Source organism: Vombatus ursinus, unplaced genomic scaffold (assembly GCF_900497805.2).
Source record: "Vombatus ursinus unplaced genomic scaffold, bare-nosed wombat genome assembly UNPS02014945.1, whole genome shotgun sequence".
In the NCBI taxonomy this organism is placed as follows: Eukaryota; Metazoa; Chordata; class Mammalia; order Diprotodontia; family Vombatidae; genus Vombatus; species Vombatus ursinus.
In genome coordinates this window covers 20,671,765-20,699,244 of record NW_020954723.1, presented here as the reverse complement: position 1 = coordinate 20,699,244, position 27,480 = coordinate 20,671,765, and the positions used below count along the sequence as shown (strand labels likewise).

At 36.5% G+C, this 27,480-nt stretch overlaps 1 protein-coding gene across 1 annotated transcript in view; it reads right to left on the bottom strand.

Annotated features, from left to right (window-relative positions):
- Positions 1–27,480, bottom strand: part of SPTLC2 (serine palmitoyltransferase long chain base subunit 2) — a 149,288-nt gene that overhangs the window by 692 nt on the left and 121,116 nt on the right. The window contains exons 10-11 of the mRNA XM_027844677.1: positions 6,785–6,920; positions 4,113–4,242 (exon numbers count right to left, since the gene is read on the bottom strand). Of these exons, the coding sequence (XP_027700478.1) occupies positions 4,113–4,242; positions 6,785–6,920 (266 nt within the window). The remainder of the gene's footprint in view (positions 1–4,112; positions 4,243–6,784; positions 6,921–27,480) is intronic.

The window sequence follows — 27,480 nt, the reverse complement described above, 5'->3', positions numbered from 1 at the left end:
AGTGGACAGAGCTCTGGCCTTGGAGTCAGGAGCACCTGAGTTCAAATCCAGCCTCAGACACAAAAAAACACTCACCAGCTGTGTGACCCTGGGCAAGTCACTTAACCCCATTGCCTCATCAAAAAAAAAAAAAATTAGAATGAGTGTTGCTTACCTGGGGCATAAATTTGGAATGTACTGGAGAACCTATGAATACATAATCAAATCTACTGACTGATATCATTCATTGTTTTCTTGGAATTAGTGAATTCTTGTAAGACAGGCACTGTTTTGTTTTTGTTTTTGTATCTCTAATCGTTAGCATGCTGCCTTGCATATAGTTTGTATTTAATAAATATTTGCTGACTTGCTGAAACAAAGTTGAAAAGACAAAGAAACCAAAACCTCAACCACCAAATTGGTCAAAAAAATCATATTCCCTCCCCACAATGGTCCTCCTACAAAAAAAAAAATTTAACATTTATTAATTACTTACAGTATGTGAAGTACTGTAGTAAGTACTAGGGGAAATTAGAAACTTGAGATAAAACATGATTCCTGGCCTCAAGGATAAGGGGAAATATGTGAATAAAATGTGATAGCACATATTATATATTTTTTGTCAGAGCTGCAAAACCATGATACATGACGCCTGAGTGGAAAGGATGTTACCAGGAAGGGTTACCTGGAGGAAGTCCCATTTGATTTGGACTTTAAAGGATGGCCAGGAATTCAACTGGTGAAGCCAGGGAGAATGTTTCAACGATGCAAGTTTCAACTGCATAGTTAACATTTCAAACTTTCTTTAAAGAATTAAGCTTTGGGGGTAACTAGGTGGGGTACAGTGGATAAAGCACCAGCCTTGGAGTCAGGAGGACCTGAGTCCAAATCTGGTCTCAGACCAGACACTTGACATTTACTAGCTGTGTGACCCTGGGCAAGTCACTTAACCCCAATTGCCTTACCAAAAAAAAAAAAAAAAAAAAAAAAAAAAAAAAAAAAAGAATTAAGCTTCTCAACCAGTTTCTCTGCAGTTACTTTTAAATGGGATGCAACATTTTACTCATCTCTTCCTTTCCCACATTTGTCTGCCTTTATTTTCATAATCTCTGAGTATTTGTTTTGTCTCATTCAATTTCCTTCTCCATATCTCTCTATTCCTACTTTTAAGTTTCAACCCAAGTGAATACACATATATATATTTTTTTTTTGGCTAAGCAATGGGGTTAAATGACTTGCTCGGGGTCACACAGCTAGTGTGTGTTATGTGACTGAGGTCACATTTGAATTTGGGTCCTCCTGACTCCAGGGCCGGTGCTCTATCCACTTCGCCACCTAGCTGCCCCCAAAAGTGAATTTTTTCCTCCCTATAAATGAGTAGATGAGTTAAGACAGTACTGAAAAATTTATCAGCTTTTGAATGCTACTAGTGGAGACAGAGGAATTAATATGGTGGGAGTTTCCTCCAGGGCATGGCAGTACAAAGCATCAGGTCTAGAGCAGGACATTCTCAAAATGGCTGGGAACATTGTTTACTCTAAGTCAATGAACACAAATGCAGCTCTCTCAGCGAGAGGGATGGCACCAGTAAAAGCTGTGGAGTAAACAGAGGGGACAGACTTTGTGGCTTGCAAACACTCTTGTCAAGTATCCCATATCCCAAAGCTTGCACTCTTGCCTTAGGACCTTTTTGCTACATCTTCTAGTGGAGGCCAAGCTCCTCTAACTAAAATTTACCATTAGTCTAGGACCTTATCCTTTGCAGTTGCTAAGTATCAACTAGCTAATCTGATCAGAGGAGAGCTGGAGCAACTCCTAGAGATAAGTGGCCTGCCTTTTGTGGCTTTAATGAGAGGTGATAGAGATATTTCTGGGCAGGCCCAGGCCTAGGGAAGCCATATTCCACAATGTGTCCTTCCCCCTCACTAATCCCCAAGTTTTTACCAAATATGGTTTGAATGCTTATCTTCCTTCTAGCCCTGTGGCAATAACATTTTTCTGAAAGATTCTGGTTTTCATACCCTCTTCCTCCAAAAGATTAACTGTTAAGTCACTACAAAAGACATTAATTGTTAAACTGAACTATTTATCTTAGATAAATAGGAATGTTTCTCTTAAAAAATACAAAAAAAAAATAAAATAAAATAGCTCCCCCCAAGCTTCTTAGGCTCAGCAGAGAAAGACATTCTTCATTCCAAAATGGAGAAAACACGGGAGGTCACTAAAAACTGAACTTTGCCATAAGAACAGTGGGCACCTTTGAGAAGATATTGAACTACAAGCTCCATATGGAAACAATTTAAGTTTGAATTTTGGCTGGGAAAGTCCATTAACCATTTTTTCCTAAACTCTGATTTAGGATTTTATTAATTTAAAAGAAAAAGACCACGTGACTTGCCAAGACCACAAAGGAAATGGCATTGGTGAACTCTGACTTCAGAAGAGTGTAATATTTTTCATCATCATAAAACGAAAGAAAAAACCCACACTGGCCCAAAGGGATACAGGTTTCAAGGTCTCCCTCTGATCTCATGCCAAATATTCCAGGCAGGGAAGTTCTATTTACATAAAACAGCTATAAATTGTAACTGAAAACTAATGCCCATTGCATGGGTTTATTTAATAAAAACAGGAATAAGGAAGCATTACATATATGTCACCATTTAATAACAAATAGTCTACCCTGAACTTCTGAATCACTGGGTAGGATGGTTTCTTAGGAAAACACCATGCTGTTAACGATAGGGTTGAATGGAGTAGACTAGAGGAAGGAATATTCCAGGTAACCCTTCCACTGACCTAGTCCCACACTCTTCCCTTTATTCTTTTATTTTGGAATATTTGCATTGACTTAGGAACAAGGATTTCAAGTACTTTTTAGGTAATTCTTGCTTTAATCAGTAAAATCTCCAAATAATTACATTCTACTTACACCATCTCAACTAGGGAGAAATGAAGACCATATAAGAATTTCCCACGGATTAGAAGTAAATGAACTACTACAGTCCCATCCCAGCTTGTTCTTTAACAACATCTTTGAAATATAAATAAATAGATTATGAAAGTCAATGAAATTTAATCCCTTAAAACAAATCTAACTTATGCAGCTTTGTTGGAAAAAAGTCAATGTTCACAGAGTATGTAATTTGAATTTTATTTTTATTTTATTTCATAATAGGCTTACCCATGAGAAGAGCCTATTTCCATCAAAGGCCACGAGATGTCAACATTTAGAATGCAGTTTAACTGCACCAGAAATTGGATAGTTATACTGAACAAGTGTAAATTGTTTCCCAGAGTTGGTCATATTTTTCACTATAGCCACAGTAGTATCAGAAATGCCCAATGGACTCTCATTATCCCTGCTTAAAAGGAAAGTATAAGGGTAGACCAGAAAGTCAAATGCAACTGACTTACTTAAAATCTAGCATGAGGTATTAAATCTACATGAGCTTGGAGCTTAATGATTTCTCCCCTTTTATGTCTTTATGGAATGGGAGGCTATAGTATTCCCAAGGCAGGGTTCAGAAATTGGATTAAAGAGACCACAGAAATCAGAACATAGAGGATCACTGAGCTAAACTCAAAGTTAAATAAGGTAGCTGCCAAATGTAAGAACTTACACAAAAAGCACATTATAGGCATTTTCTTCCTCTCAAATGCTCTTTAGGATTAATGGAACTGCAACTAATTATAGGAAGTATTCAATATTGTAAATAAGAAAGGACCTAGGAGTCAGGGTATTAGTGTTGAAGTCTCATCTCTACCACTAAACTACTGGTCTACCATGGGGCACATCATTTCATTTCTGTTCAAATAAGGGGATGGATTAAGATGAGGATGACCAGAGAAGAAGGGAACTCAAAATTATGTCATATTTGGATCCTTCATGAGAACAAGGGGACATGTTCTTCAGGTATCAGATTACTGTCCTGCTTGTCTGATCTAAGGAAGAAGGTATTAGGAGAGAAATGTAAAAAGTTGTGTATCACCACTATCTGTTTTGGACACTGCTCAAACTGAGGTACAAACATGAATGAATCGGGTAATTTTATGAATAATTCCATTATATCTAGGCCCACACAAGACATAATTATCATCATTATAAACATGCCCAAGATTGGGAAACTTACAGTATCAAGTATTTCTTTGGTATGCGCTGCTGACAAGCAAAACCTAGCTCGGGATTCAGTAATTGGTGTAGCAGGAAATCCCACCACAACCACACCGATGTTCCGCTTCAACATCTCCCGTCCAAATGCACTAAAAGGGGAGAACACAAGGAAGAAAGTCAGAAAGAAAAAAAAAGAAATAAGGCTCTTGCTGTCCTGAACTGTGCTACTCTTTGGTGGATTGTGCACTAGAGATTATTTTGAATCACCCACTGCCTTCTTTTAGCTGTAGAATTGACAGGATACAAAGGCTTCTTTTGTTCATTCCTTAAGGTGGTCTTACCCCCAAATGGTTTCACTCACAAAGCTGAAAGATTATATTTGGCAGAGACAGGGGCTTTTTAGCAGGGCTGGTTTCAATGGATTTGTAACATAACCTATATCTTTCTGATATACTACAGTTACCCACAGGGCTTAAATGAACCCAAGTCTAAACCCTGGACCTTGGAATAAGAGGTTTGGCAGATTTCACACCTAGCAGGTGATCAAGTTATTGCCCAGAAGAAGAGAATCAGCTCTTACATAGTTGTTTTTGAGCTGCCAGGTTGGTCAAGTGGCTTAGCCCCTAGAATTGAAAATAATTCCAGACTCTGAACTTCTTTGATTACCTTGAGAACAAGATTGCCTTTGAAATTAAGCTCTTCCTTTTGTTTCCAAGGTCAGTTCATCATCCAGCTTTAGTAGATCACACAGTTCTGTTTATTAATCTCCCTTCCACCTGAAGCCAAGCCAGTGGGAGAGGCCAGTGGTGTCAAAATCAAACAGAAACAGAACCACAAGAGTGTACATAAAGATCTCTGTGAATGCATACTAACTCATAGAACCAGTTATTAATATTATCTATGTTATATTGCATTTTTAATTTATTTTGTTAAATAATTCCCACTTACATTATAATCTGGTTCTGCCTGCACTGTGGAGGGTTGTGGTAACAACATGGTTCACTTCTGGTATAGGCTATGGACTCCACATCTAAATTTTGTCTAAGTAGAACCTTGGGTCAAATATCCATGGAAATTCTGGTGTTTGCTTAATTAAACTGTCCTTTTCTCTTTTGTTCATGTTGATAGAGCACAGTTTAAAAACAAACAACTTTTCTTTTTAAGTTGTTCAAACTTCTTTAAAATGAAAACATTTTGTTCTTTACCAGTCCTTTTTTTTGTGGAGAATTGCACTTTCTTTTTTTTTTTTATCTTTTTTTAATTAATTTATTTTGATTTATCAACAATCACTTCCATATGCTTTTGAGTTTAAAATTTTTCTCCCCCTTCCCCACCCCACCCTCCCTAAGATGGTGCACAATCTGATATAGGCCATACATATACATTCCTAGTAAACATATTTTCACATTAGTGATGTTTTACGTAAGAATCAGAACCAATAGGAGGAACTACCAGAAAGAGGAAACAAAATTCAACAGAAGAAAAAAAAAAACCAAATAGTATGCTTTGATCTGCATTCAAACTCCCTTAGTTCTTTCTTTGGATGTGGTGGATAGCATTTTCCATCATGAGGCCTTTGGAGATGTCTTAGATCCTTGTATTGCTGGGAAGGGTTAAGTTTATCGATATTAGTCATAGAACAATGTGGCTGTTATTGTTTTACTATTCCTTTAACAGCAGCACTGGTTATGAGTTTTCTCTAGACCTTACCCAGCCGACTACTCTCTAGCATTTGCAGTGTTAATATTCCATAACAGGAGTAAAAAATAGTCAGGAATGTCTCACTATTACATGGAGGTAAAAACATTTTATTTTGCTCAACTTATTCCCCTAAACCCATCTATTTCTTTATTTCATTCTAGAGCTTCATTGTTTTCCTCTCTTTGTAAATAAATGCTTCATAATTTATATAATTTTATGTATCTTTCTGGAATACTTTAGATATAATCCTATCTGAAGACAGGCAACTGGGCTAGATGATCAAGCCTTGGGTATCTATGCCAAGTGCACTTAAAAACAGTCTCATTACATTAATAATTCTGGAAACCCCACCTGCCAGCTGCATAGATTTGTAAAGTGCTTCTGCAACAATCCTGTGAGGTAGGTAGTATGAATATTATAATCCTCTCTTTAAAGAGGAGTAAACTGAAGTTCAGAGAAGTAAAATACTGGCTGTGCTATCCATGGCTAGTAAATAGCAGAAGCCAGATTTGTACCTAGATCTTATTTCAAGTTCAGGGTTCTTTCTACTATACCATAGGGCTACCCCAAACATCCCAACACCACAGTAGCTCCTGAGTTCTATAAATATATAAAACAATCAACAATCTCTTGCTGAATTAATAAATTATTAACTCTGAATCTACTGAGTTTGTAAAATCTTTAGGAAGTAAAGGCTATTTTACTTACGTTAATAAAGAAGCTAAAGAATTTCCCCAACAACATAAACTCCAGAAAATAATGTATATTTTCATTAGCTGCTTGAAGTTCAGAAAGGGCCTTTTTTTTTTTAAAAGGCAATTGGAGTTAAGTGACTTGCCCAGGGTCACACAGCTAGTAAGCATCGAGTGTTTGATCTGAGGCCATATTTGAACTCAGGTCCTACTGACTTCAGGGCTGGTGCTCTATCCACTGTGCCACCTAGCTTCCCTCCATGAAACGGCCTTTTCAACAGACTGCTTTTTGACTTACCCAATTTTAGCTGGCATGTAGAGCATCAAAGGCACCACAGGGGAATCTTCATTTCCATAGATGATGAAGCCCATCTCCTTCAATCGCCTTCTGAAATACCTAGTGTTTTCAGCTAGCTGTTGTACACATTCTTTGCCTGGAAAACATGGAGGAAAAACATACACAAATGAAATCATCCACACATCAAGGACTATCCCTCAAAATACTGTTATCTTCCTTTGCACTTGGATTCAGAACCAGTTGATCAGTGTGACTCAGGAGAGAGAATGCCAGACTTGGGAGTCAGGGAGAATTGGGTTTAAATCCTGTCTCTGATACTTACTAGCTATGGACCCATGAACAAATCATTCTACCTACCTCTTAAGCCTTTTTCTTCTCATGTGTAAAAGGGAAATAAATCATCATACCCCCAGCACCTACCTCATGTGACTGTTGTGAGGCTTGAATGAGCGAAATGATGGATGTAAAGCTCTTTGCAAACTTGGCAACACATGCAGATGCCACTATGGTATTTTTGGACAGAGCATAATTCAGTTGGTCATCTAGGAACGATGTGGTTTTTGAGCACACAGGAGCTTAGCACAGCTCCTAGTGCATACTATGTGCTTAATAAATGTTTACTGGCTGAATGACTGACTCAAGAATGAAGAGTTTCTGAAGGATAGTAAAACTAGGAGGATATTGGCAAAATCTATGCTAACTTGAGTTCTTTTGATTAACTGAAAAACTCATAATGATGTGGTGATTTCCTCTATTAATAATAATTGACCCAAATGATTTTCATTTTTCAAAACAAAAAACGTTTTATTATCTGTATGCAACATACAGCATAATGATCTTTTCTCTCTAATTTTCCATATCTCCCCATCAATTAGTTTTTTCCTTGTTGCCTACAAACATGCCCAAATTTCCTCTACCCAGTAGAAAATCCTAAGTGGACCCTATCATCCCCGTCTGTCTTCCCTTTCATCACTAAATCCCTAGAAAAAGCTGTCTACACTCATTGTCTCCAACTTCTTCTAAATCCTTTGTAATTTGTCTTCCGACCTCATTACTCAACTGAATCTGCTCTATCTACAGTTACTACTAATGAGCAATCTTAATTGCTAAATCTACTGGTCTTTTTAAAGTCCTTATCCTTTGATTTTTACCTTTCAGCAGAATGTGACATATGACCACTCCTTTCCTCCTGGATACTTTCTCCTCTCTGAATTTTCATAGAACTGCTATCTCTGGGTTCTCCTCCTACCTGTCTGGCCACTCCTTTTTAGCCTCCTATACTGGTTCTTCTTTGGTATCATGCCCTCTGTGGGTATTTCCTAAGGTTCTTCCTGAACCATCTTCTGCTCTCACCTAGTGACCTCATCAGCTTCTAGGGTTTACTTATAATTTCTATGCTCCCCATTCCCTTTAAACTTCCTTTTATGTGTTGTCTTTTCCCATTAGAATATAAACTCCTTAAGAGCAGGCACTGTCTTTTTGCTTCTTAGTATTCCCAGCACTTAGCACAGTGCCTGGGACATAGTAAGTGCTTAATAAATGCTTGCTGATTTGACTTGACTTCTATACAGATGCCTCCTAAATCCACATATCCAGCTCTAGTTTCTATTAGATATTTGAAACTAAGGTCCTTATGCAACTCACACTGAACCATGTGCCAAACTGAACTCATTATCTTCCCCTCCCCAAATCCTCTCCTTCTCCCCCTTTTCAATTTTTCAGAGTGCAGTAACTACCATCCTACTAGTTATCAAACTCACAACCTTGGCATTATTCCTTTACTGTTCATTCTCCTTCACCCCTCCATATCTTGTTAGTTGCCAAATACTTTTGTTTTTACCTTCACAAAATCTCTAATATCTGTCCCTTTCTCTCTACTCACAGAGCCAAACTGACTTTCTTAAAGAGCAGATCTGACCATGTCACTCCCCTACTCAAATACCAATGCCTGTCTAATGCCTCAAGCACAACAGATAATCTCTACTGTTTAGTTTTTAAAAGTCCCTCATGACCTGGCCCAAACTTATCTTTATTATAAATCACTCCCCTTTCTACACTCTATAGTCCAGATAAGTTGATGTTTTTTTCCCTTCCTTGAACACTAAGTCTTTGCACTAGCTGATCCACATGCCTAGAATACTCTTGGAATACTTTGTCTCCTTCAAAACTTTGTTCAAATGACACCTTCTAAATGAAGCCTTTCATAATCCCCAGAGCTGCATGGGGTCCCCCTCACCCCTTTTTACCTTGCATTTATTTTGCATATATTGTCCTCTCCTGTAGAATGTAACCTCCCTGAAGACAGTGACTGTTTCATTTTTGTCTTTATCTCCTCAGTGCCCTGATTAATCTCTGCATTAATTATATTTGTCTTTGTCAACTCCTAGATAGGATTCATATCTAGTACCTCATTTTATAATGCATCCAGCATATCACCAAGAACAAATGTTGCTCTCTCATCAGATCCCTTGGTCTCAAGTATCATTTTATACAGATAACTCCCAAACCCAAAAAGACCTTCATCCTTTTCCTCAGTTTTAGACCCATATCTCCAACTGTCTGCTGGACATCTCTACCTGGATGTCATATAGGTATTTCAAATGCATGAGAACTCAGTATCTTTCCTTCTAAACCCATCCTTCTTCATAATATCTTTTTTCTGTCAAGGGTTACCACCCAGATTTCACCACCTAGAAGTCATCTTTCAGTCTTCATTCTTACTTCACCTTCTATAATCAATCAGGATATGATTTTGTTGATTCTACCTTCATATATGTTGCATTCTTACCACTCATACAACTACCACTTCACACCTTTCACTTGGACTACTGCAACAACTTTTAATAGGTCTTTCTTTGAGATCTTACATTTTGACATAATGGAACAGTGATTAAAAAAGGCATTTTAGTATCATGCATAATGTTTCCCAAAATGGTGGCTGCAGGAAAGTGTTAGTCTCTACTAAGCACCTCCCTCCCAGTCAGATAACTCTTTTGTTTCTTTCTATCTGGGTTTTTTCCATCCTGGCACCACTCCCCACCCCCCCACCCCCCTTCACCTCTCAGAGTAGTAGCTTGTGTTTGACCCAAGAAGCCTATTCATCAAGAATTTTAGATCTGGTAGAAAAGAATATGTATAGATCACATTGTGTTAACCATGTTAGTGAGCTGACAGGACAAATAAAATTCCAGTTCTCACATGACTCTAATGCCACTGGTAGGAGGATGCTAACAGTGAAGGCACTAGTCTCCTCCAAAAAAAAGGAAAAACATTTTGAATTAATAACTCCTGTTTTAAAGAACCTACGCTCAACTCACAATTAGATAGCTCTTTCCAGGCTCTTATTCCATGATCTCCTAAAAAGACAAACTATTAAAGTCAGTTAAAAATTTCAGCATAGTTGTTTTGTTACAAAAGCAGAAATTTATTTGCACTGGCAATTCCAAAATATAAAAATCCCTCTTCTAGTAAACATATCCCAATAAGTAATCTCATTGCAAGGTCCCTTTCAGTCAAGGGAAATAATTTCTTGCAAAAAAAAATGGGAATTTCTTTTTTCTTATATTTTTTATAGAATACATTTAAATACGAACTATCTTGAAAGATTTCTGCATGATTTGCAGCCAATCTACAAAACAAAGATGTCAATTATTCCCTTTAAAGCCAATTTTCTTACTTCAATATTCTGGGTAATGTTGATTTTGTAGATTTAAAAGAGAAAAAGAGTAAAAATAAAACTAGGAGAGAACAAAAACAGCCTATTTCTTGAATAATTCATAGCCATTCTTTTCTGAAAAAAAAATTATACCTAAAAATGGGGGGTAGGAGATGGGAGAAGCTTAATGAGAATATCTAGCATCTGGCAGATTATTTAATAATTTTCGAGATTCTTACACTCATTTACTAAAAAGACACTACACAGTTACATAGTTATAGAGCATTAAGTAACACAATTTGCCTATCATTTCTCTCCTTCTTCAGAAATCAAGATAGAAAAGTTGTCCTTTTTCTTAGCAATTCCTTTTAGTGACCTTTCCAGCAAATGGCTTTCTAGGAGGAGAGTGACAGCGAAGAGGAAGGGAGGAAATGAAAGAGAAGGTGGCTTCCAAAGTGACTGAATAGATCTTCCCACCCTCAGCCCTATCTCCTTTAGTCCCAGCCATTTGGGTGCTCTATTAAAAGCAGAGGGGTGTGGGTGAATTATTTTTCTGGGAAAAACCCTTATTCCTGATTTTCCTTCTAAAATACATGAAGCTGAAGAAATTTATGAGAAGAAATAGGTAAATGAATAAATTGTAAGTAATTATGGAAGAGAATGAAAAGAAATGTTTATATTTGGACTACGACATGGTGAATATGGTAAGATAGCATGTAGAATATACTTTTCAATGTCCTTTCTTTGTTCTCTTCCTTTATTCCCCTCTGCCCTTCACCTTTAAAAAGACTTACAAGTGTTATACCACACAAAGTGGCTCTATGTCTTGAAGCAAATACATCTACAATTTGGTATCATTACCCTGAGTTTCAGAAACGGGGAGGGAAGGTTAATAGCAGTCCCATGGAAAAAAAGAGTAGTGCTAGGTCAGTCACAAAAGTGAACACCAACCAACTCAGAAAAGAAATGAATTAATTGGCTTAGAAGGTTAAAGTACACTAATACTTAAACTTGTCACTCTTCTAATATTAAATCCAGAATTTCTTAAGTAATATGCAGGTGTTCACTGAATAAAAACTAATTAATATCCCCTCCTAAAGAGTATGTTTTTTATGTTTTTATATACATGATTATATGTGCACTTATTACACTAACAATTTACAAACAAAAGATATAAAGCATGTTTTGTTAGAATACTGTAAACATTTATAAGGTGAGATGCAAATCAACATCGTTTTAAATACTTCAGAAAGGCAGGCAGCCAAGTGGTACAGTGGATAGAGCACTGGCCCTGGAGTCAGGAGGACTTGAGTTCAAATGCAACCTCAGAGACTTGACACTAGCTGTGTGACCCTGCGCAAGTCGCTTAACCCCACTACCTAGCCAATAAATAAATACTTCAAAAAGGAGGGGATACTTGACAATACACCATACCTCTAAAATTAAAAAAAGAAAATCATCTCTTACAAAGCAATACACTGTTTTGCCACATCTTTCACAAGAGCCTTCTGAAAGTTCCCTGAGTTCCTGACTTAGTATTTTAAGCGAGCATAATCATTCAAATTGACAAAAGATTTTCCCATGTTGACCTTGAAGAATTTGCAGGCAAGCTGAGTCTACAAAGTAAACTGAGGTCATACATATCTATACTGTGTGGCACATAGTAGATATTTTTCCCCTAGGAAAATACTTATATTACTCTCAACTTTGAACATCCACTGGCAACTCAGAAAGCCAAAAGCATTGAGTCCAGATTTCATTACTCTGTTTAGTCAGTTTGAGGCACATAAAAAGAAAAGCTTAGTGTTTTGTTCTATGGAAAAATTCACACACCTTCCTCTTTTACAGCTTGAGAATAGAATACAATCAGCAATAGAACTTGGATTCCACCATAATAGTAAACCAGTCTTGTGCCAAAGGTGTTTCTTATACAAGATCAGCTTCCTTTACAAGGGAATCCTCCATGAACATTTCGCCCCATGGCTTTCATAATAGAATTTGCCTCTCAACACAGTAACTCCTGTATACAATTTATGAGGTTAGACAGATTCTTCCCATATGGACTCACTCCTAAAAAGCACAGGGAACTTTCCTGAAAATTAAAAAAAAAAAAGCACAGATAGAACAAGTAGGGGGTGGTAAGAAAATACTTTTTCAAAGTAGATTAAAACTCAAAGTCTTCCTTCACACAGGGGAGAAAACATGCCAGGGGACAATGCTAAATAGAAAAGTCTGCAATCATCTCCTGTTTCATCTACAACATGACGTTTCTTCTCTTCAGAATTGTTCTCTCAGCTATTTTGTACAGCTCAGAGAATATTTAGGTGAGTTACCTTAAATACCTAGGAATAGCAAAATACTTGTCTTTCTTTCTTCTTCTTCTTCATTTTATTTATTTATTTTTTTGGTTAGGCAATGGGGTTAAGTGACTTGCACAGACTCACACAGCTAGTGAGTGTTATGTATCTGAGGCCAGATTTGAACTCAGGTTCTCCTGAATCCAGGGCCGGTGCTCTATCCACTGCGCCATCTAGCTGCCCCACTTGTCTTTCTTCTGAAGACTATTTTCCCACCCTCTTACCAAAGGTTAACATTTCAAGGGGCATTTTATCTACCCCCCTTCAACATAAATGAACTGCTTAGTCTAGTCAGTTTGATTCCTTAATTACATAAAAGTTATACCACATATTTCAGATACTGTCTTTAGCACTAATGATTCATTCTTTCATAAAGCATCATTATTTCCCCCAAAGGGAGCCAAAATTCTTCCCTTATGCTTTTATCAAAGTTTAAGGCAGGTTAAGACAATATCAGAATTAAGAGACTTAGGAAGTATCATCACATTGAATCAGGTAAAAAGACAAACAGATGATGGAAACAGAAGAAACAAACAGCCAAATAGCAAAGTGAAAACTCAATATGAGCAATGGTCTATTTGGGCAATATTTATAAGAGCAAGTACGGGATGGTCAATTTTAGTATTCAATAAATCTAAGCTTGAGTAAAAATTTACGAAAAATATTAATTTTGGTTGAGGGAAATACATTAGGAGAGAACATATATAGAATCATAAAAGTATGACTATATGAAATTTAGTTCAACTATCCTTTTGGCAAAGATTAAAAATGTAAACACTTTTCTAAAAAACAGGCAAGTGTCTCCTAAATATAAACTGGCAACTATTCTATGCAAAGACAGTCTTCCATTTCTAAAGCACTTTACCAAACATAAAATGTTTCCACACATATTATTTCACTTGCTCATCAGCCCTATAGGAGTTAAGCAAATATAAGATAAAATTTAGTTTCAGTAAGACAGGCACCTTATCTACCCAGGAGCTCCATCAGCATAAACAATACACAGTGGCAAGAACCCAGTGATATGTCAAACAATGATAATAGTAAACCAAGCTCTTCAGGTATGGGGTAGGCATAATGATGAGGTAGAGTTGAAAACATTCCAACAAGGACAATCTACTTCCCTTTTTTGTTGCATCCCAAGAAGTAATCCCTGTTGTTTACAGGGAATGATTCAACTTGATCTTGCTATATTCGCTGTTCCCTCCTGTTATTACCAATAAGCAACAACAAAACAACACAAAGAAAAAAGAAAATCTTTTTTTTTTAAGAGCAATTGGGGTTAAGTGACTTGCCCAGGGTCACACAGCTAATAAGTGTCAAGTGTTTGGTCTGAGGCCGGATTGAAAAAAAAGAAAATTTTAAATAGGAAATTGAATCAAATATCATAGCCAAGTAAAATCTGTGGGAAATCAACAAAATCCAAAATTAATTACCCATTTTCAAGCTTAAATATTACTCAATCTTCTTGAAGTATCATTGAGTCCTCAAGAATAAAGGAACCCATTTAACTCTAATCTAAATCTTATCCAAAAAGCAGATCCTATTAAGCCAAAAAGAACCAGCACTGCTCTGTTCCAATCTACTAGCTCAATTATAAGGATCATTTCTGCAAAGAACCTTTACAACAGTACAGAACCGTAGAAAACATCTAATCCAAAGGTTCTTTTACCTGGAGTCTGTGAACTTTTTTTTTAAAATAACTATTTCAATATAATTTGTTTCTTTTGCTATCCTATGTATTTTGTTTTCTGTATTTAAAAAACATAATTCTGAGGAGTCCATAAGTTTTACCAGATTGTTAAAGGGTCCATGAGACTAAAAAAGTTAAGAACTCCTGATTCAGTTCAACTGCTTCATTTTACAGATGAGGAAAGTGAGGCCCAAAGTAGTAGAGTGTACATTCAAACCCCAATTCTTTGATTTGAAAAGTAGTTCTCTTTCGACACTTCATACTTCGGATGTGGTAGCTAGGTGGTACAGTGGATAGACTGCTGGGCCTGGAGTCAGGAAGACCTGAGTTCATATATGAACTCAGACACTAGCTGTGCAACCCTGGCTAAGTCACTTAAGCCCATTCGCCTCAGTTTCTCTTCTGTTAAATGAGCTGGAGAAGGAAATGGCAAATCTCTCCAGTACCTTTGACAAGAAAATCCCAAATGGGGTCATGAAGAGTCAGACATGTCTTAAAAGACTGAACAACAAAAACTTAGGATGCTGTCCTTCTAATTTAGCCTTATTAACTGAGAAAACAATAAAGAGGAATCAGTTCTCAAAATTTTTTCATCTTTTCTACAGGGAGAATAGGTAGGAAAATTAGATGATAAGGTTTCCCCCCCCTCTACTTTTCAAACATAAATAATTATTTTCAAAGGTTTTTTTAGTTACATTCAGAATATCTATAAAAATTATTTGGGCAGAAATAACACACCATAATTCAATTCCATTATTTAGAAACTTATAATGAACTAAACATTACTATTTACTTGTCATATTAAGTCCTTCTGATAAGACATTCTTACAGGATAAACTGGAAATCATCAACAAAGGGAAGCACCTAGAATTAAGTGAGACCGAGAAAGGTTTCATGTAGAAGGTAGGAGTTTAGCTGGGACTTGAAGCCAAGGAGTCCAGGGGGCAGGGATGAGGAGGGAGAACATACCAGGCGGCGGTGGGGGGGAAGCCATTTAAAATGCCTGTAGCATCTTGTTCAAGGGACATCAAGGAGGCCAGTGTCACTAGATTGAAGAGGACAGGGGATTGGGGTGGGGTGGGGGAGCAGTTCGCATTGTAAGGTGTAAGAAGAATGAAATATGGGGAAGAAGCTAAGTTTTAAAGGACTTTGAACATCATGAGATTTTATTTGATCCTACAGGTGATAAGAAGCCACTGAAGTTTACTAAGCAGAGGAAAAGGAAATGACATGGCAGACTTGTGCTTTAGAAAAATATTACTTTAGCAGCTGAGAGGAGGATAGATTGCAGTGGAAAAAGATTTATGCCAGGTAGACCAATTAGTAGGCTATTTCAACAGTCCAGGAGTGAGGAGATGACAGCCTGCACCAGGGCAGCGGCAGTAGCAGCAGAGAGATGTTATTGTTGAGTTGTTTCATTGATGTTGGATTCTTTGTGACCCCATTTGGGATTTTCTTGGCAAAGACTCTGGAGTGATTTGCCATTTCCTTCTCCAGCTCATTTTAAAGATAAGAAACTGAGGCAAATGGGGTTATGTGATTTGATTTGAACTCACGAAGATGAATCTTCCTGGTTCCAATCTCAATGTTCTATTCACTGCCACAAAGATGAAAATGACAGGTCCAGGCCACAGATTAGATACAGGGAGTGAAAGAGTTGAAGATGACACCTTGGTAGAGAGCCATAGGGACTGGGAGGATGGTAGAGCCCTTAACAGGAATAGGAAAGTTTGGGATGGGGGGAGATTTGGGAGAAAAGATGAGTTCAGTTTTGGGAATGTTGAGTTAAAGATATTCATAGAACATCCAGTTTGAGTGATGTATTAGGTAGTTGAAGATGTAAGACTGAAGTGAAAATAATTGGAAAAATAGGGGTCTTTGAAAACTACCTGCATACTACTACTATTACCACCACCACCACCACAATTACTACTAGCAACTAACATTTGTATAGGACTTACTATGTGCTAGGCAGTGTGCTAAGTAATTTACAATTATCTCATTTAAGTCTACCAATCCTGGGAAGAAGGTGCTTTATTATCCCCATTTTACAGATGAAGAAACTGAGGCAGACAGAAATTAAGTGACAAAGCTAGTGTCTGAGGCCATATATAAACTCAGGTCTACTTGACTCCAGGCCCAGCATTTTATCCATTGCACCACCTAGCTGTCCAAAACACCAGAATTAAAATAATCTACCAACTTTAAATATTAGAGAAAAACTACCAAATGACAAATGTTAATAGCAAGACCCATAATTTTTTTGCAGAAAATTAAAAAAAAAATTTTATTTCACTCCATTTTCTAAAGTAGGAAGACTATATCAATTGTGTTGGAATATTCTTCATCAAGAGAGCTTGGAGGCAGCTAGGTGGCACGGTGGATAGAGCACCGGCCCTGGAGTCAGGAGGACCTGAGTTCAAATGCAGCCTCAGACACTTGACACTTACTAGGTGTGTGACCCTGTGCAAGTTGCTTAACCCCATTGCCTAGCCAGAAAGAGAGAGAGAGAGACAGACAGAGAGAGAGAGAGAAAGAAAGTTTGGTAAGAGATTCAAGGCTGTTTACACTATTATTTGGCCTAACATTTAGAGAAATGTTTACAACACACCTAAAAGGCAAGAACGGAACTGAGGATAAGAAGAAATAGGTTATGGTGTCAATTAAAAAATGAAGGAAGAAAACTTCCAACGATTGGGGTGGGGCAGCAGCAGAATAAAAAATACACCACCTACTTTCTAAGGAGCTAGTATAGCATATAAAAAGAGTGCTAGATTTTGAAGATTTGGGAGCAGATTCTGGCTCCGCCACTTGCTGCCCAAATAACATTAGGCAAATCATTCTAGCTTCCTCATTTTCAAAATGAGGGTAATTAGAATAGGTGATTTTGGGGAGTCTCTTCTAACTCCTATGGTCTTCTCGAACATTAGGATTTGAAATTATTAATCAGTATTGGTAATCTTAGCACTGATTTTTATATCAATAGTATGATCCTTTCATAGCTTTTGATTAGATTTTAGTGATCTGTGTTTAATTGTGACTAGATTTCCAAGTTGAATATAATTTAAAGATTTCCAGTTACATTATCTCTCTCACATCTCATAGTCACATAATTCTACAGCTATAAGAGAAGGCTACTCATAATGTTCCACCTCAATCAAATGACATAAGTGATCCTAGACAGAACAGGTTGCAGCTATTTTCCATGGAAGGTTCTTCGAAATCTATGTGTTGATTAAAAGTTTGGAGTGGGTTAAAGGTATAAAAGGTTAGCCGTAACTCTCACTAGTGCAACTTACTAAAAATATGCTTTCCAGTGCTTTTGACATGTGCCCACCTGTTTAAATTTTAGTGTAAATTTCCATTTAACTAGTTATGGCTAAAATAGTGAATTGTTTTCTTTTGTATACCTTGCATCACAGCCCACAAAATGTATGAGTCTGTAACTTCAAAAATAACATTTCAGGTGTTGATTGAAATCTTCCGAGCTACCAATGACATTTACACAAATGATGCACAAAGTTAATCCTCTAATTCACTTTACACTCTACTGCACAACTCCTAATCTTTACAGATTTCCTGGATGAGCTGATATAATCTGCCTAGGGGTGGGGGTACCAGTTAGAAATCACTGCTACCCCTTCCAACATGAACTTTCCAATTAAGTGCATTTGGCTAAGTGAATCTGGAAGTCAACTAAAGAACCTTCTTTTTGTTGATTTTTTTCCCTCAAAGGCACCAGTATGAAAGTAGGCAATTGGTGGCACATGGGCTTTCTCAATTGGCAATCACCTTAAGTACTGCAGATAGCCCCACAGAATTGGACAAATGTTTAAAACTAGTTAGCTTCAGCTACGTATACAGAATGAGTAAAGCAAAATCAGAAGATCTTGTATACATGAAGATATAAAACTAGCTGCCTTCAGCTACTTCAGTGCCTAACACAACAGAAGGTAGCAGAAGGATGGAGAAAAGAGAAAAATCAATCTTTTTATTATGATTTACACTATCAAAAACTAAACTGAAAACGCCTGTCACAATGTTTTACTACATGCTTCAAAAACATATTCATTGTTTTCTTGGCATATCAATTAATTGAGCTGTTAATATTTTATACTAGTCATCTCCATTACCTGGTTTTTTCCCAAGTCAGACTGTTCAGAATACAAAAGGCCCTATTTCTGTACATTTTTAAAAGCTTTCCTCTAACATTTTATCTATTCTGTTCTGTACAGATAAAAATGGAAGATATTTCATTCTTGTGGCGTTCATTTCAAAAGTATTACAAAAAATTGAAAAAAAAAACCCTAAAAATTAGGGGAAACTAGGAAATCGGATTCTTTTGTTTATAAGGTCACATTTGTTTGTTTTTGCTGATCTTCTTGAAATTGAAGATCAAGCATCCTGAAAGACCTTTCACACAAGTATTTATAATGCTAAATTCAAACCTCCCTTTAAAGACAAATTTCAGTTGTTTGCAATATTATCCTGCCTATTTTGAATGAACTTTTAATACATATTTCCTTTAGAGTAGGGAAAGGACCACTGAAACCAACTCTTTAGTTCAAGAAGAAAGCTCTTTTTTAAAGAAAAACTATCTTTTCATAAGTGAGCAAAAGGTAACTACTCTCCTGGTCTTCTGAAAAGACATTACTTTATAGTTTTAAGGCTAACACAAAAACATATTGATGGGAAATGAATTCATGGCACCCTTGATACTAGGGTTGCTATGGTTTTTACTAAGAAAGCAGTGACCCAGTCTTTAAACCTAAGAGATTTTACTAGTCTTTCCTTCAAGTTGAAGCTTTCAGCTTTAAAGATTGGGTCCCTGCTTTGTTTGTTGTTGCTGTTTTTTTAAAGCAATTTCAAAGCCTGAAAAGTATCCCGGATTTACTTGAGGAGGGATTAGATTTAGGTGCTAACTATTGTTATTATTTACAGATGAAGTACTGTACACAAATTATATTGTGGACAAATTCAGATATAGTCAAGATGGTACAAACAAAATAAGCATATAGTTTATATTAGCAGATAAGGGATAATACTAGCACTTTCAAATTCTGCCACTTAAATTTGTATCAGTTTTATTTACCCAGATACAAAAGTTTCACATTTAAACAACATACAAGGAATTAATACAAATATTTAAGGTAGACACTCTGTAATGGAGAAATGTTCAAAAAAATTCCAAAAGACAAAAAAACAAATTACAAATAGTCCCTTGAAAAAAAATATTCACCCTCAAAATCTAGGTAAGATAGTGGGTGAAGATATAACTTTAGAGGGGAATATACCTCTGACTACATCAAATAAGCAAATAAAGAGTCCTTACAAGTAGCAAACTCATCCAAGACGAGAAGGATAATTGAAAGAACTTACCCAAAGGTAATTATTACAGAAAAAATAGGTGAGAAACAATTCACTAGCCTATTGCTCCTGCTTCTCCTACCTAAGAGTCCATCCTTCTACAGCTTCACAAGAGTACCATTTCTGGCAGAGGCAGTTTAAGGCACAGAATTTTAGAGGGAGGTTCCCCTGCAACACTGCCAAAGTGTTAACTTCAAAAGTCTCTGCCTAAAAACTGCAGCCACCACAAGGGATGCTAGCTCAGCCCTCCTACAGATTTAAAGGTGAGGAAAGGGACAAGGGTGTAGGAGTAGCAGGAGAGCCAGAACTTCAATTTGCCTGCAAATTGTGCCTTGCACAAGTCACTGTGTCTTGGCAGAAATCTGTGGAAGGGCTCAGCCAGTCTTTAATAAAAACACAGCATTCATTCTATGTTAAACATTTTTAAAAGCACAGACATTGAAGACCCTTTTCTTTACATGGTCAAATATATATATGTTTAAAATCAAGGTGGAAAAAAGAAGAAAAAATAAAAAAATAAAATCAAGGTGGATCCCCTCTGTAGGATTTATAAGTGGATATGGATAAGAGTTGCACAGGATGAAGAATAAATGGGTTAAATCAGCACCATAGAGAAAATAGGCCAACAGGATCATAGATCTAGAGGTGGAACCTCAGAGCTCATCTAATCTAACCTCTTTATTTTACAAGTGAGGAAAATAAGGCCAAGGGAAGGTTAAATGATTTGCCTAACGTCACCTAAGTAGTAAGTGTCAGAGGCAGGATCTGAATTTTTCTCAGAGATTATAAAATGATGGAAGTATCCAAGTAGTTACCCCCTCAGGGTTATAGTGAAGTTTAGATAAGATAACATATATAATGCTTCGCAAACTTTAAAACACTATATAAATATCAGCTATTATTGGAAGCTAATCATATGATGCTTGTCCTCTATTACAAACTGGAACTAGGTATACTTTTTAAAAAAATAATTTTTTCCTCCCATTACATTTAAAAACAATTTAAACATTCATTTAAAAAAAGTTTTGAGTTCCAAATTCTATCCCTTCTTTCTTCTCTTTCCCACTCCCTGAGATAGTAAGAAATCTTACATAGATTACACATGTGCAATCATGTAAAACACATTCCCATATTAGTCATTTTGTGGAAGAAGAAAAAGAAAGGAGAAAAGAAGGAAGAAGAAAGGAAGGAAGAAAGAAAGAAAGAAAAAGAAAGAAAGAAAGAAAAAAGAAAGAAAGAGAAAGAGAGGAAGAGAGGAAGAAAGGAAAGAAAAAAGAAAGAGAGAGGGAGGGAGGAAGGAAGAGAAAAATAGTTTACTTTGGTTTGTATTCAGACATCATTAGTTCTTTCTCTAGAGGTGGATACCATTTTTTCCTCATGAGTCTTTTGGGATTGTCTTGGATCATTGTGTTGCTGAGAATAGCTAAGTCATTCACAGTTGTTCATTGCACAATATTGCTGTTACTGTGTACAATGTTCTACTGGTTCTGCTCACTTCATTCTGCATCTGTTCATATAAGTCTTTCCAGGTTTTTCTGAAATCATCCTGCTTGTTATTTCTTATAGCACAATAATATTCTATTATATTCATATACCACAACTTGTTCAGTCATTCCCCAATTGATGGGCATCCCCCCAATTTCCAATTCTTAGCCACCAAAAAAGAACTCCTATAAATATTTTTGTATAAATACTCCCTTCTCTTTTGGGTACAGTAATGGCACTGCTGGATTAAAGGGTATGCACAGTTTTATGGTCTTTTGGACAGAGGAACGAGGTATATTTAAACAACATTGGTAAACTTCTTTAAGATAATTGAGGATAGAATGTGTTCAAGATAATTGAGGATAGACTGAAATAAGCAACTTCACTGACAAAACTAGTACTATCACCTGCATGATACATTTCATTTACATAAGGTCTTTGAGAGGAGGGACTATTTCATTCTAGTCTTTGTATGCTGGGCACCTAGCACATGATGTGGTTGAGTTGTTTTTCAGTCATGTCTGACTCTTCATGAGCCCCCGTGGGTTTGTTTTTTGCTTTTTTTTTTTTTTTGCAAAGATACTGGAGTGATTTGCCATTTCCTTCTCCAGCTCATTTTACAGATGAGGAGACTGAGGCAAACAGAGTTAAGTAACTTAAGCATCTGGGGCCAGATTTGAACTCATGAAGATAAGACTTCTAGACTCCAGGCCCATTGCTCTATACATTATTCTGCCTACCTCTCTCTACCTAGCACATAGTATACATTTAATGATGTTGGTTGATTTATCCAATACAAATTTAACTACAAAGGTCAACTGCCAATATAAAAAAAGTTTTCAATTATCTTAAATCTACAACTTGAAGTAATCATGTGTTCAACATTTATTAAATTCTTATGCAAAGATAAATAAGAAATAGTATCTTATATTCAGATAACCTATAAACTAAGACTCAATAGCTGACTTTCCAAGTTATCTTTTTTCTTTCTTTTTTTTTTTTTTGGCTTTGTTTTTTGTCAAGGCAATTGGGGTTAAGTGACTTGTCCAGGGTCACACAGCTAGTAAGTGTCATATCTGAGGCCAGATTTGAACTCAGGTTCTCCTCCCTCCAAGACCGGATCTCTCTCCACTGTGCCACCTAGCTGCCCCCAATAGCTGGCTTTCCAAAGGAAAGAAAAAGGGTAAATATTATTCTAAAGAAAGGTACATGTTTTTCTTCTCGACACTTCATAAATAATTATGGTAAGGAAGGCACTAACCAGATTAATATAGTGTACTGCACACTAATATGACACTTCATTAATCTTGACCATATATGGCCACAGCTCAGCAAGATTCATCCTTGATCAATGTTTTCAAAAGACATGTTTTAAGCTCTGTTTAAACAGGACCACATTTTATGATGAAGTCAGAAATGGCCATCTCTTTGAAGAACTGAATATACATTAAATGAGAAATGGCAAAGTTTAAAATATGGTATAAAATTTTATATCTAATTTCTATTTCTCCCTAATATTCCCATCTCCAAACTCCCCTTTGGGAAGGTCTTTTAAAAAGCTAACAGGCTAAAACAAAACTAAAAGAGAGAAAGAAAGAAACCTGAATTGAGGTTGGATTTCTATTCCTTCTACTCATTATATTAAGTCTTTCTAACTAGTAATGAATATTATCTACTAATCTGGAAATGTTAGTAATAGCTAGGTATTACAGGAGTGAGCTAAGATATCCCCTCAGTTTTTGTTGCCTTAAGACAAAACTGGAAAGTTATTCAAACATTCAGTGATGGAATTTGTAAGACAGGAGAAATATTATGAAAGTCCTTTTTTCTCTGAGGCAGTAAACCAAAGGAAAAAGGGACTGGTTCTCCCTGAGTGGCCCTCATCCTCTTTGAATGAACACATAAATAAGTGCATGAATATAACTGTTCTAAGTACAAAAAATTCACTTTCATTAAATTTTTTCTTTATGTTTAAGTATTTTTTTCTGGGTGTTTTTATTGTTGGAAATTACTTCTATAAATTACTAACAAGATGAGAGGTGTTGACTGAAGGCTGGCACAGGGCACCACCAGTACAATGAAGATTTTGTTCAAACTAGCAGAATGATGGGACACTTTATGTTAGCAGTGAGATATGGAACTAGGGTTCTTAGAGACAAACTGCCTTCAGTTATGGGGTACCCTAAGGTAACAAGATAGCTGAAATGACAGCACTTCATGTACATTATATCTCATTTGATTCTTAGACCTGTGAGCTAGGTTTTCCAAGTGGTATATTGGAAACATCACTGGATTTAGAATCTGATGACCTGGTTTCAAATCCCCATTCTGTTAATTTACTTTTTTTATGAACCCGGTCAGTCATTTAGCATCTCTGAGACTTTACTTGCTTCATCTATAAAATGAAAATTGGTCAGTCAACAAGCATTATTAAGGGCTTACTAAGTACAGACTCTGCTAAGTGCTGGAGATATAAAGAAAGACAAATATATTCCCTGTCCTCAAGGAGCTCACATTCTAATGGGAGAGAAAACATCTGAAGACTATGTACATCTAAGGTACCCAGCCACACAGAGATATAGTAGATTGAAAGTAATCTCAGAGGGAAGGCAAAAGTATGGTGGGAGGACAACTCAGAAAGGTTTCCTAAGCAGTGAAGGTAGCAGAATTTATACAATAATAGCATCATTCATACAAAACAATTTTGGAAGACGTAATAACTCTGATAAATGCAACAACCATGATTCCAGGGGACTGATGATAAAGAATGCTACTCACCTCCTGAAGAGGCAGGTAATGTACTAAATCTGCAGAATGAGAGACACACTTTTGGATATGGGAATTTATTTTGCTTGACTATGCAGCATATCTGTTACAAAAGTTGTGCCTTTTCTTTTTTTCTTTTCCAGTGTGGGGAAATGGGAGAGAGAGAAAATAAATGCTTGTTAACTGAAAAAAATTAAAAAAAAAAATAAGATGTGCTGGTCACCATTATGCTCAGCACACATGCAAGAAATGAAGGGAGTGAGAGGATCTTGCAGAAAGATGGTATTTGAACTGAGTATTGAAGGAAGACAGAAATTAGTAGATGGAGATGAGGAGGAAAAGTGTTCCATGTACAGGCAACAGCCAGTAAAAAGGCATGGAGTCAGTAGACTGTTGTGTGCAAATAACCATAAGAAGGTTGGTGTCACTATATCATAGAGTACATGAAAGTGATTCAAGTTTAAGAAGACCAGAAAGATTGGAAGGGGCCAGGTTGTGAAGGGCTTTAAACATCAAATAAAGCATTTTATATTGGATCCTAGGTGTAATATGGAACCACAGAACAGGGCCTGGGTGACATGGTCACACTTATGGCTTTGGGAAAGATCACTTTGACAGCTAAGTAGAAGATGGAATGGAATGAGGATAACAGCAAAGCAAGGAGAACATTAAGAAAGCTATTGTAATACTCCAAGCATGAGGTAAGAGCCTGGATCCAGATGATGACTTCATGAGCAGAAAGAAAGGGAGTTATATGAGAGATGCTGAGAAGGTGGAAGAGACTAGAATTGGCAACAGATCGGTTATGTGGAGTGTATGTGAGCGAGGAGCCATGGATGATACTGAAGTTGTGCGCCTTCGTGACTGAGAGAACAATGGTGCCTTCCCTCCACAGTAGAGGGAAGGAATATAATGAGTTCTGTTTTAAATATGTTAACTTTGAGATAACTATAGGCCATTCAATTCAACAAATCCAAGAGGCTGAAGCTTAGGAAAGGTTAAGGCTGGATAAATAGATCTAGGAATCATGTGCACAGAGAAGATGATTGAACTAATGGGAACTCATAAGATCACCAAGTGAGAAAGCATAAAGGGAGAAGAGGGCCTAGCACAGAGCCTCAGTGGACACCCATGATTACTGGGTGTGACCATGATGAAGATCCAGCAAAAAAGATTGAGAAGATGATGTCAGACCCAAGGAGGAGAAGCAAGAGAAAGTACTGTTATGAAACTACCTGGAGTATTCAGGAGAAGAGGGTGTTTCTGGCCAACTGAAAAAGCTAACTCTAGCTACAAAGAGTTAATATGGCTCTGAGTGGGCATACCATCAATAAAAGGGAGCTCAGTTAAAAAAAAAATCACAAAAGATTTTGTTGAAACTCCTATAAGGCAAGATACACTCTCTAGAAATGTTGGAGTCTGAAACTGACTGTGTTAGACACTACCATAAAGGCAATATATTTGTTGGAGGAAAATAAATTTGGGATGGATGGTTTCCTTTGGAAGGGAGAAAACAGACTCAAATTCAAGCTTTTAATAAAAATGAAAGTGCTGGGAAGCCTAAACTATAGGAGTCTTTCCATGCTTTATGATAATTGTCCCAAATTAAACTTTAAGCTAACAGAACATTATGTACAAGAGCAAATAGCTCCTTTAAGAGTCAGACTACCAGGATCTCTGCCTCCACTATTTAGGAAAATGGTTATAAAATACTTTTTCTTATAAGAGATAAAAAGTAGTATCTGTCTGAGCATACTCAGTTCAAAGTTAATATGAAGTCCTGGTTACTAAGTAGTAAAGATTTTCTAAAGCCAAGAGGAAGCAAAGAATATATTTATGTTCTATTAAAACTTTTATAACATATACAATATTCATACTTCCATCTATCATCTTTTTAAAATAGGCAAAATGTTTAAAATCTTCAGCAAAATTAAATGTGTATAAAAAGTAACTGTTCCATCTTGTGTCATTCATTCCAAATAAAGATATGTTTGTGCTTTTAAAGCCATACTATTATGATTAAAAGAACTATATTCTTTTATGATATATTTAAAGTTTCTAGTGGTCTAAAGTTGGTGTATGTTCACAGGATCAAACATAAGGGGAAAAAATCCTATATAGAGTGGAAGTAAGCCTACTTCAGAATTTTTTATGGGAGCTAAGTCTAATTTGAGGGAAATTGACCTGTTGTAATAATTCTAAAACATCTTTGAAGATACAGTATAACCTTAAAGCTCAAAATCACCATAAAAAAGCTAAAACTTAAACCAACTACCAAAAACTGGATTAAAAGTTACTTCAGACTAAGGAGGAACTCGCCAAGGTGCTGGCTGGAGGGAAACATGTACTTGTACATGTTACGTGCTCTTTAAAAACAAGGGGGTGAGCATGGAAACTGTGACAGACATAACTACAGCTGCATTAATAGATCCCTGGATAATTAAGCCTCTTACACAAGAAATTTAAATGAACAGTAGCTATTTGACCTTTTATTTAACCATGTAATGTCAAGTGGATGACTGGAACAAACTGTTAAGAGTACGAATTTTATCAAGTAAATAAAATGCAAAATCACCCAGGAAAGCCAGATCATAAAAATATTCAAATGTTTAGTACCAGCTGCGAGGACTTGAACTCAGATCTTCTTCCAGTTTTTTGTACTAAACCATGTCCCAGTCTACCAAAACTTAGAATGTTTATAGGGAGAGACCAGCTATAGATGTACCTGCCACAGTTTAACAGTACACAGTACCACTGATCATATTCCAAAATGCACAGTGCAAACTCTAAGTTCAGAGATCAGCATGGGCTTTGGGGAACAGGAGAGGGAATATTGTAGGAGAGGGAATGCAATTGGCTCTTGAAGGATAGGGAGTATCGTTTCCTCTAATTTTCAAGATGCGTGGTTCAGCACAATCCTTAGATTTTCTCTTTTCCTTGACTGGATCTCTGGTTATCACTGATTATTAGGTCAACCATGCACTGAAAACCAAAGACTTAACAATAGTAAAGTTACTATTTTACAAAAAAAGAAAAAAAAAAAGAAACCAACTGGAAATTTGGCTAAGACTAACTACAAATTATCAAGCTAAATTGATCATATATAATCAATATCCTTGGGATCTTATGACTATGAGAAATTTGGGGTGGAAATCAGAAAATGAAAAAAGTGTTGCAAGTTCAAATTAAAGTCAACATATAGCATTTAGCTTTTAGCAAGATTCTGCTTTCATCATCAAAAATTTCAAAATTAAGAAATGGTAACACTTGGCCTCCAAACATAGTGAATTTGCATATAAAAACTATATATTTTTTATTTTTAATGGTAATTTTTATTTTTTTTTTGTTTTCAACATTTACTTCCACAAGATTT